This window comes from Falco naumanni, chromosome 2, assembly GCF_017639655.2.
Source record: "Falco naumanni isolate bFalNau1 chromosome 2, bFalNau1.pat, whole genome shotgun sequence".
Classification (NCBI taxonomy): Eukaryota; Metazoa; Chordata; class Aves; order Falconiformes; family Falconidae; genus Falco; species Falco naumanni.
In genome coordinates, this window is record NC_054055.1 from 16,730,399 (window position 1) to 16,742,275 (window position 11,877).

Sequence of the window (11,877 nt, forward strand, 5' to 3'; positions counted from 1 at the left end):
GCTTCCTGTTCCAGCACCAGGCTGTTCTGTGCCAGCTTGAGGGCCAGCAAACATCTGTATCAATCAGCATGCTCACAAGAGAGAGACAGAAATCAGTAGCAAGACAGTGGTGCAAGAGCTCTTTAACTACAACCCATCACTGATTTTTACATCTGTTAATCTTCACAGTGCCTAAAAGGAGATCTTCCTCTAAATTACAACCGTTCTGTATTGCTACAGGCTGAAATCCATGCCAATGCCATCTGCCCTAATGATGACAGTCCACTATCTCACTAAAAAGCGACAAACTGGCAATACAGGATACAAACATTAGCTTGTTTATAATGCGTTGTAATTGGAATGGAAATCATTCACAAATTAACTAAGTGAATAAACACAGCTCTCCAAAGTCCTAAATTGAAATATTTAATTGAAATGCTGGTTTTTCCTATTTGTGAAACAAATACTAAAACAGGATGAAGAAAAGCTGTTGTATTTTTTAAAGCAACTGTTCTAAATGTAAGAGTGAGAGGTGCTGAAACACACCAAACAGTCTAGATCACATGGAAGTATTTGCTACACTGTCACATAAGAAATCAGATAAATCAGGAAGGCAGTGACCAACAGCAAGGTGATAACCATTTTTAATCCTTGTTATAAAGCAGGAGGTTCACCAGAGATATGAATGAATTATCCTGAAGCATCCAGCAAAGTTTCACAAGGCTTAGCACAATGGCTGAGCTAGACCTCAACGAAGGATGGCACCACACAGGCTTGTTGAGAGCATTACTCCACAATGGAGAAGGAAATCTTCCCTGTAGATTCCAGACATCTGCCAGGGTCAGATTTTCCACAGTGCTTTAGGTATATAGCAGTGTAAATGACGCCAAAGCAAGTTTTCTTAAAATTGCCCAGGCTCTTCTAAAGACCAGCTCATCCCACTATTCTGACATGTCCTGGAGGACACATTTCTCTCCACTGACAGTATAGGGGACCTTGGGGAACCATCTTCTGCATACAAACACCTACGTCTGGTGTCTAAAGCTGTTTGGTGTAATTCGTCTGACCCAACGACTTCTATACAAGTTCAGTTTCTAACTCACTAGAAGTCCCGCTGGCCTGCCTGCACTATCCAATATGTAAGAGCTTTGCAAGTCTGGCCACATGTCCCTAATGTCACCCTCTGAAGATGGCAGGCATCCCCATGCCCAGGCTTCTCCAGCAGGCTCTCCGCACGCTGTCAGATGCTACCTGCTCGAGATCTGATACTGTGCATTGTTCCCTTAAACATTTTATACTATATTTTCATTTTCATACGGTTATTATGAATTATAACCACAGAATCACAGAATGGTTGAGGCTTTAAAGCGCCTCTGGAGATGGTCTGGTCCAGCCCTGCTGTTCGAAGTATGGTTAGAGTAGGTCACTCAGGACTGCGTGTTTTGAGTATCTCCAGTGATGGACACCCCACAACATCTCTGAGAACTCACCGCTCGATCTCATAGTACTGGTAATTTTTACTCAAATCATTTTTAGGAGGCCCTGCTGCAAGCGAAAGGCCAGCTGATGACTGGAAGACCAGCAAGGGGCTTGGTGGGCACAGCACCGCTTTATTTCATGGCTTTTACTCTGCGACCACCCCCTCACCAAGGTGCACAGCTGCTGTCAACATTCAGCTGCCACAAATTAGAAATAAGAGTCAGGAACGCAGGGCTGAAGGGAGGGCTTTAACTTACACTCGTACCAACACCCTTGTCGCCCAAACCCTCCCCAACCCCCCATCACCCCCTTCAGCACCTCAAACCCACGGGCGGCCGGTCCCTCCCCCCGCCCACCCCGCGGGGAGAGGCCCGGGTGGGCTGAGGGGAACGATCGCCTCAGGGCGGCCGCGGCGGTACCTCAGGGGCGCTCGCGCGCGGGGGAGGGACTTGCGCAGGCGCGCGCGCACGAGGCGAACTCCCCCCCACCCCCCCACCCCCCGCATCCCCCCCCCCCCCACACACACACACCCTGCGCGCGCGCAGGGGGCGCGCACCTGCGCTGCGCCCTACGGCCCCGCGCCGCGCCGTGAGGGCGGGCGGTCCCGCTGCCGCCTTGAAGGGACCACGGCGGCCCCTCTGTTCCTTCTCCTCCTCCTCCTCCTCCTCCTTCCTTCCTCCGACCCGCCGGGGAAAACCCAGGTGACCGTCGCCGGGGGTGCGTGGGGCGTGTGGCGGCGGCGGTGGGGATGTGTGGGGGTGTGCGCGTCGAGTTTGTAAGTTCGCAGAGAATATTCCCCAACCCACCCCACCCCCCTCAGCCCCAGCCCGGGCGGGGTTTCCTCACAGGGGGTCGGTGAAGGATGTCCCCCTCCGCCCCCCCTGCCTTGGCCGCTCCCGCCATGACCAGAAATAACCCCAATTTGAAATCGCGGTTGCTGAATAAGGGGGTTTCCACCGCCCTGCAGCCGGCCCCCACCCCAAATGGCAGCGCTTGGCGGGGGGTGGCGGGGGGGGTGGCTGTGCTGTGGGCTTCCCCCCGTGCCTTCTTCCCTATGCAGGTGAGGGGAATTACCGTTAAGATCACCCAGCCTCCATGTGCCGGCCCCTTGACAGATAATCTCGGGCAGTTTTAAATATGTTTTTCCCCTCTGTTATTTTTTTTTTTTTCTCTTTTTCCCCTATTGTCACATTTATGTAACAAGTGCCTGTCTGCACGTTAGATTGGTGTTGCCGTCTAGGGCGTTGCATGCTCTGGGGGTGCTGCATCCAGTGCTGTGTCTGAACATTAAAAAAAATGTCTTTCCGTTGAAGAAGACAGGGGTTAAAATGAATGAAGATCTGAAGGTTAATTTGAGCTGGCTGCCTCAGGATCATGTAGAAGCCAGCTCTACAGAGAATGCCTCAGCCACAGGCTCCTCCCTGGTTCCTGTCGTAGACCCAGAGCCAGAGCTTTTGGTAAACCCCTGGGACATTGTCTTGTGTACTTCAGGGACCCTTATCTCCTGTGAAAATGCCATTGTGGTTCTTATTATTTTCCATAATCCCAGTCTTCGTGCCCCCATGTTCCTCCTGATAGGCAGCCTGGCGCTGGCAGATCTCTTAGCGGGCATTGGATTGATCATCAATTTCGTTTTTGCATACCTTCTGCAATCAGAAGCTACGAAACTGGTTACGATTGGACTGATTGTTGCCTCTTTTTCAGCATCTGTTGGCAGCTTGCTGGCTATTACTGTTGATCGTTACCTCTCCTTGTATTATGCTTTGACTTACAATTCAGAGAGGACTGTCACTTTTACCTATGCCATGCTTATATTGCTCTGGGGAGCATCTATCTGTATTGGACTGCTGCCTGTAATGGGCTGGAACTGCCTCAGAGATGAATCCACCTGCAGTGTTATCAGACCACTCACTAAAAATAATGCAGCTGTCCTTTCGGTCTCTTTCTTGCTTATGTTTGCCCTCATGCTGCAGCTCTACATTCAGATCTGTAAAATCGTGATGCGCCATGCCCATCAGATTGCCTTGCAACACCATTTCCTGGCCACTTCCCACTATGTGACCACCCGAAAAGGCGTGTCTACTTTGGCCATTATTTTGGGGACTTTTGCTGCTTGTTGGATGCCTTTTACGCTCTATTCTTTAATAGCAGATTACACCTATCCTTCTATATACACCTATGCCACGCTCCTGCCAGCTACCTACAATTCCATCATCAATCCTGTAATATATGCTTTTAGAAACCAGGAGATACAGAAAGCACTTTGGCTCATCTGTTGTGGCTGTATTCCTTCTAACCTGTCTCAGAGAGCAAGATCACCCAGTGATGTCTGATTGGCAGCTAGGAGGACGCTCCTTAACATGTTACTTTCCAGACATTCTTGCGATGCTGTCTTTGGTTTAGATGCATTCATTAAATGGTGTGTGATGGGTTCATATAAAAACCACAGGATGCACTGACCTTTTTATAAACACAAAACCCCAGTGACAAAAATGAATCAAGCGGTTTAAGGGAGATTTCCAAAATCAAAATAATCAGTGTTCTTACAGATTTATGGTGTTGCTCAGGGCCTTTTGTTACATTACCCAGACTTTGCCATGTTTGCCATGATTTTACATTAAGTTTTCAAATTAAAATCAAATGGAAACAGCATACCTCCTTTGAAATTGTTTATGTGATTTTGAGTTTAGTCATACTGCATGTTACAGTCTGTTGTCAGGATATTTTTTCCCTCTTTAATTCTTTTTAAAACCAGAAAAGAAAAAAAAGAAGAAAACAGAAAAGAAAACCCAAGTCCTGTTACCCCATTTGTATATCATCAGAATACTCTTCAAAATAATGGCCAATTGTACTGATTTATATGGTATTTATTGTAATAATCTCAGTGCACCAAATTTGCTCTAAGTGAGGAAGTACTTGTATAGCATTTTATTTCACATCTCGGTATGAATTAGCTTGATAATTGTTTGAAAGGGTTACCTGTTCTCTCCTGAGTTCTGGCTGGATGTTAAAACAGAAGATAAGCTTTGCCTTCCTTTTGAAAAGTCAGCCATATGTTTTCACTTAGATATGGGACATCAGAGCTCATTATACTATTAATTTTAAAAGGAATTCAGGGGGGATCTTCGAAACTGATGAAACAATGTGGCCTCTTTTGGCTATGCATTTGTAATAGATACAACACTAACTTTCTCAGCCAAGTTTATCTTTTCAGAAGTGCATAAGAAAATATCTAATAAAGTAACATACAAATTGCTTGCAAAATGTTTTTAGCATCTATGTGAAATGGTTTCCCTTAAGTTTGTTACCAAGTCAAAACTATTACCACTTGCTTTCAGCGTTCTGTGATATAATTTAAAATACTGACATTTATAAAATCTCAGAGCATATCTGGTTCATAATTTTATGCAACCAGGGCTGCAACATGAAACAATATTTTCTTTTCTGTCAGTTTCATCCATTACAGATTGTGATTCTTCACACTGTACACGTCAGTTCATTATAGGGTGATAGTTCTGGTCTGAAAAGCAGAGCTTCCTCTCATGAATGGTTAAATTTCAAACTGCTTCTAACCTTTGCTGAAGCCACATTAGAATGCACTAGAAATAAAACATTGTTTTTTAATTTGAAGGCTTGATTGTCAGAGAGAAAATCTTCCTGGCAGATGTTGTCATGAAACTTAAGGTGTACCCCAATGTCAGTGCATGGGAGTTTATAGTACCACTTCCATTAGTGTTGATGGGAGCTCAATGTGTTAATGCCCTGGCGTCAGTAGGAGGTTATGTTCTCTTGAATGTCAAAGTCAGCATACTGTATTGTTGCTTCAGTATCTTCCATTACAGTTTAAAAAACCCCAACAAACTCAAGTGTAAAACTAGCAATATTTACAGTTCAATGAAAAAAATATGCCTGTATAGTATAGATAGTAGAGACAACTGTGTTGCTGGTCTGAATTTTTCCAAATGGAATCTGTCCTTTTCACATGGACATTTGGATGACTGTAGCTTTTTGTGGCAAAGTTTCTGTGACATTAAGAATCGTATGCTATACACAAAGCTGGATCTCAAATGTGAATGAGTTGTATGTAAACAAGGCTCTGTAGAAAATTTTATGAGCAATAATTGATTTTAGTTGCAATGCTGGGCTCAAATTCCATTATTGGTTCAACCTTCATGATATTTGGCTCATGCTTTGTAATCTGATTAGTTTAATAATTGCATGGCATGGTCCAGTAGAGCTGTGAACTTGCAGCTCCCTTGGCTTCACTGCAATTTACAGATGCTCAGCACAGTTAGACTGTGACCCCTGCTCAGTATAGGATATTGGTGTTCTTTATCTACTTCTGAATGCTAACAAAACTCTAGTCATTGCATTTTATTATGAATTTTTGTATAAGAAATAATCACTTCATAAATATCCATGCTATATGTATATGTGCAATTTTGCAAGTATGCAAAGCATTGAGAAGAAATGCCAGTAAAAGTCATCAGCTGAATAACGTAGAGAGGCTGAATACTGTAGAATGGCACTTTTAAAAGCAAAAGATAAGTTAGTCATGCAGAGTTTACACCACACCTACCCCCTTTTCTCCCCCATTTATTCTTCTGTGTCAAATTGCTAAAAGGTGTGATGAAGGCAAGCAGCTACAACTGTGTCCAAAATTGAGTCCAGAGGGCAACTCCTGTTTTGCTTAAGCAGACCTGTTCTCAACCTCTTGGATAACCTCACAGGCACTAGTGTCTTTCTCTCCACAACACCTGGGTGGGCAGGAAGCCAGAAAAAAAATTATATAGGGGGAGATAGTGTCATCCCCTCTGCTCATGCTGGTTTACCTATCGTCCTTGTCATCTTCCTTGCTCTACAGGCTGCTCAAATCCACAGAGGCTCTCCAGAGTGCTGGGAGAGCTGACCTTTTCCTTGTGGCAGAGCAGAGAGATTTGTAATTGGAAGCTTCTCTCCTGAGGAGCAGTGTGAGTCAAACAGAGGAAAGAAGGATTAATTATAGAAGTCCCACAAAGCTAGCTCATAGGGATGTGATTTGCCCTTGTTTCAGGAGTAATGCATGGTTACCTTTCACCACAAACAGATGACAAACGTGATTATGCCTCCCAAGCTACTGCTGTGACTTCTAGTGAGGATGTCGTCTCTTCCAGAAGTATGTTCTTAAACTGAGACTCTGCATCATAGGCCAGAAGACCCTTGTGGAGGTCAGTGACACAGGTTTGCCCACAGCTGTCAGGCAAAACTTCTAATATGGTTTGCAGTACTGGGCAGATGCTATATTACACCCCCGTGAGTTCTTGGGAGCAGGGGCAGAGCTGTGGGTACAAAGCTACCTACCTCACTTGCACAAAACAAATGCTTGACAGACAGCCACTTCTCAGACCCTGCAGAATTAAGCAATTCTCTGTTGTCACCTCAGAATTACAGTGTAAGTCCTGGTTCTGTATGATGAGGTGCCAGTATCCATCCAAGATACCTCTGAGACTGGCAGAAATCCAGCCAGCTTGCAGGATTCTGTCTTTTTGTTGTCTCATCAAACAACACCTGTGTGTAAGACTAGGGCTGTTAGATTCACAGCTCTATGTACAGTGAAGTATCTTTCATATCTCCATTGTAATGGCTAAAGAATGCGTAATTTAGTTTAAAGAATTGCAGTTAATTTTTATTTATTAACATGCTTGAACCAAAGTTAGTAACAGGTTGTATCTTGATGGGAAAAATATACTGTAGTCAGCTTTTTCATATATTCATCCTCAAAGCTTGAGAGAGAATTTTAATTATTTTTTTAATTATTATTTTTGACCATTTCTCCTAACAATAAGATTTCAGCAATAAGAAGAAATATGTATTTAGCACAAGAGCAATAAAGTCCTCCATGTTGCGGGTACCATAAACTGCTGAGTAAACTTAGAGCAACAGAGAGGACGCAATATATTTTTTAGACAAAAGATAGTAACTTGCATAAGGACTTAAAGTAAGCAGAAGTCTTCCCTTGTTAAGTAGTTGCTATTGGACCGATGTGAGACACTATTTCTGGTTGGTTTGTGTTAAAATTATTGAGTTCCTGAATGGGATTACTGAGCAATAATCTTCTACCTTAGTTCTTGGATCCTGAATTCATGTTATTTGCAAGAGGGAATTAGGTACTGCAGTGGAGATTTTGATTCTTTCATTGTTTGGCATTTAGTTGTGCAGCATTCTATGGATGTATTTGTTGCGTTCCGGATTTTCAGTTGTAGCTTAATACTGAGAATACTCTTCACCAAACAAAAACTGAGAAAATCCAAATTTGTCATGCCCATCAAGATGGATATGATAAATGGTGATAACCCATTCTGAAGGCAGCTTTGCCTTTAAAAGAGCAAGATTATGGTGTCATAGAAGAAGACCCTCACCAATACCAAGGGTATTTGGAAGCAAGCTGAAAGGCCTGCTATTGCTGCTATATCTTCCTACCGTGGACACTTAGTAACCTAAGCAGCTGCATCCGTCCTCTGTGTTCAGGGGCCAGCTTTGAGGCATCTTGGAGTCACTAAAATTCCTCCATGGACAGCAGTGAACTTTGACTTAGACTAGCAGCTGTTCTGTTCCCAAAGGGTTATTTTTCTGTTGCCTCATTTTCTTAGGGATTGTTTAGCTTTTAAAAATAAGGTACTTGTGGATTCATTTCTGATGAGCAACCTGCAGAGTGACTGGAAGTTGGGATTAAATAGCATCACTACAAATCAAGTCCCTGAAACATAACCACACACTCATTACTTAAAGAACCATTTTTTTATATATATAATTTTTTTAACATTCAGAACCATATTTGCAAAGTCTTGACCCTGACTTTTATGAAGTGAAAGTATGCATGGTCTGGTTTTTATATGTACAATAAATAAAGGAAAATAAGAATTGGATGGAGTAGTCGCTACTTAAAAAAACACCAGCTATTCTGTCACTTTATCTGAGATACCAAATGGTCCTTGAAATGCCAATCAACTCTGGCAATTTTCTAGAAATTCCTGAGTACCTACAAGTCAGTGTTAAGCTTTGTAGCTAAAGTAAGAGGGCTAGCATAGTTGCCAGTGCAAAACAATTTGGTGTAACAACTCTGCTGTGAGTGAGCAGGAATAAGAACAATATATCTGCACACTAGCTGTACACAGATCAAGTCCTAGGTGTATAGGAATAGCATTACTTTAAATTGTACTGCTGTAAGACAATACCAGATAGACTCTCACTGGATATGGATCCTATGTTGTCAGAAATCAAGAATCTTTTAAAGTGCTACTTGCTAACTATTCAGGAAAGGGTGTTGTGGTGGTGTACTTTTTGAGAGGGATCAAGAATGCAGCTAGATTTATGAATGAAGTAATTAAGGATTATGTTACCTACATGTAGATTCATCACATCTCTTTGGGAGAAGGTCTGAAAAAAATTTTAAGGTTTTACTTGGCTGCCTTTGGGAGCAGCCAATTCTAGAGCAAGAAGTTGCTCCAGTACATACATTCAATGCAGTAAATAATCTTATCAGTCTTTACATATTTACTAAAAGGAGCAAATAGCTCTTTTCAGTCAGAATTGTTGATTGATAGATCAACATCTTTTTAATAATACTGTAGGAGACACTTTGTGAAAACTGATAACTTAAGTGGAAAACTTAGAAAAACAAATTTTTCCTATGCTTAGTGTATTGCACGCTTACTGTATTGCGTGTTAGCAAAAAGCCCTGTAACTTGGCATTAGGTGGCAAGGCTACTCAAAAGCATGTGAAAATCAGTGCTTAACCAAAAAAAAACCAACCAAAAACAAGTGCAGATAACAGTGCATTACTATCATTGGGAAACACAATTTTAAGTAATATTTCAATTTCCTGACTTTTTTGTTCTATTTTTTGAATGCCATTATATAAAGTGGTGGTTTACTTTCTCAGTGCCACGTTTAGTTTGGCTTGGTGGTAGTCCAGAGATGTGCAATGGAGAAAAAGTAAGATATCTCAAATTCTGCTTATAGAGAGGGGACTAAAAGGAAGGGTCATGATTTATATGTCATGGATAAGTAGTAGTACAGAAAAGATACATTAGGTGTGTGAATCTCTCACATCTGTCAGTAAAAAAACGGTTGGATTCACAGTAAACTTGAAAGGTCTCGTTTCCGGAAATATTTTTCCAGTAAAAAAGGAAATTACTCCATAAAACTGGGTGTGCTCCTGGATTCTTCAGATCAAGAATATGCAATTTTAATGGATCAGAAATCTGGATCAACTGCAAGGATATCTGCTTTCATATTAGGTAGATGATGAAAGATGAGAATGGAAGTCTTTATGGTTTGGTGAATCAGCCAGGTACACTCAGTGCCTGACCTTGGATGGGAATGATGCTTGAATATATGCATCCCCTGTGAGAAGGTTATTTTGAGCTGCCCATTTTGAACCTTACCCGATGTGCACAGAGCAGCTGAGAGGAGCCCTGTGGCTCCTGTTGTTCTGGGGTGTAGTGCAGCAGTCCTGTGTCCCTGAGGCTGACAGTATTGCTGTTCCTGTTGAATGGTGTCCAGAGAAAAGAGAGGAGGAAATATGCACAGAAGTGAGGTCCTGCTTCCTTGAAAATATGACCTCATATGTTTTATTCAGAGTATTACTTGTTAGCACAGTCTTACATGGTTCCACTTGAAATCAGAAGAGGTTTTTTGTGGAAAAATACTGAAAATAGAACCAACAGCAGATTATTTTACAGTAAGTCATTATGTATTTCTGTTTTTTCTGAGGACCAGCTGAGTCTGTAACTTTGCAGTAACTGTTTTTTGAAAACAATATACCTTTGCACTAAAACCCAAAAAAAGTCCATGCTGCAGTTTATTCACAAAATTATTGTAATCTTGTAAGCCAGACAAGAGGAAGCAGTTGCATATTTCACCATTACACAAATTTCTTCTAGAAGAGAAGGAAAAAAAACAAATCGGAAGGGAGGTGAGATGAAACCATATTGCAGTTAAATAGTGCATCACTGCTGTGATGCCAACTAACTCAGAGTAATTGAGAGAATAAAAGGAGATTTTTCCAGTGGAGGTTCTTTGCAAATGGGTTGAGAGAGGAAGACTCATTTTAAAACAAAGGTCAGTTAAACTTGCCATCCCAAACTCCTTGAACTGGCTTTTAAGGAAATTGTCCTCACCTCCCCAAACCTTTTGTTTTGGAGTCTATGTATGCCAAGGCAATTTTTACAAACTTGCTGACATGCTAGATGTTTAACTGGACAAGACAGTGTTATGGGTTTCCTCCTCTCAGGGCTTATGTTCCAGAACTAGTGAACTGACTGATTTAACTGTTATCTAAGTAAAACAGACCTTTCTAAAAAGCATTGTACTTATGGACATTCACTGCATGTTTAGGGGCTTCATTAAATTACTGGTATAGAGTAATTCAGCTGATGCCTATACAATTACAGGGTTGTGGGTTTTTTTCCTTTCCTTTTTTTTTTTTTTTTATTAATCTTTTTTTCTCCCCAGTAGTAGGATGCTTGGCACAGTCCTTTTTGTTTCAAGACAAACACTGGTTTATGGTTGGACTCTGATCTTAAAGGTCTTTTCCAACCTAAATGATTCTATGATTCCAAGAACCTGCCTACCGTAAGTACAGTGCTACATTCTTAGGTAAAATCTTATTTACAAAGGTTTTAATAGTTTGTTATAACCCTTTCAAATCTATCAGCAGCACTTTTTCGTTGAACAACTGTGGTGAGCCTTTGCTTTACACTGGAAATTTGTGAGATGGCAGAGGGAAGCAAGTGAACTTCTACCATTTTCTTTACACTGGTGGTAGTCTTTTTCCTCAACCCTTTGATCCCAACCATATGATCTACCATAATATCTAAGCACAGGGCTAGTCTTGGTTTCTCAAGGAAAAAGCAAGTCAATACTAGCTGCACATGCTGAAAGCTGCATCCTACAAGGATTTACCTTAGAAAATGGAGGGGCCTTCCACTTTTAAGGAATAGATGCCAACAAAATAAATTTGTTTTTTAAAAAGCATAAACTAATTCTTAAAAGGAAATACCCATGTGCAGGTTTAACTTAAAGAACTGAAGTATAGTTCTATTACATGCTCAGTGGAGAAACAGTTTCTTATTTGCTATGCCATTAAGTTCATTATTATGAACTATTATACGTAAATAGCAAAATTAAATACTTAAATATAATACATGTACCTAATTATTATGATTATTTAGTTTACTTTTTATATGTATGATATGCTAGATACCATACTCTCTATCTTCAGTGTTGTCATGGTCAAAGTGTAACCTCTTTGCTGAGGCAGTTTCATATGATTAAAGAAAAGCATTGCTGAACTTGTATGAAGGTTGCAAACACTGAAAGATTCAGTGATAAGTAATTAATATTTCAACAAAGACAATCCAGAGGTTTTGGAAGGGA

At 41.4% G+C, this 11,877-nt stretch overlaps 1 protein-coding gene across 1 annotated transcript; it reads left to right on the forward strand.

Moving 5' to 3' along the window:
* Window positions 1-2,580: 2,580 nt before the first annotated feature.
* GPR12 (G protein-coupled receptor 12) lies at window positions 2,581-10,884 on the forward strand. The gene has a single exon (XM_040584902.1). The coding sequence runs from the start codon at window positions 2,787-2,789 to the stop codon at window positions 3,789-3,791; it is 1,005 nt and encodes a 334-aa protein (XP_040440836.1). The 5' UTR covers window positions 2,581-2,786; the 3' UTR covers window positions 3,792-10,884.
* Window positions 10,885-11,877: the final 993 nt, after the last annotated feature.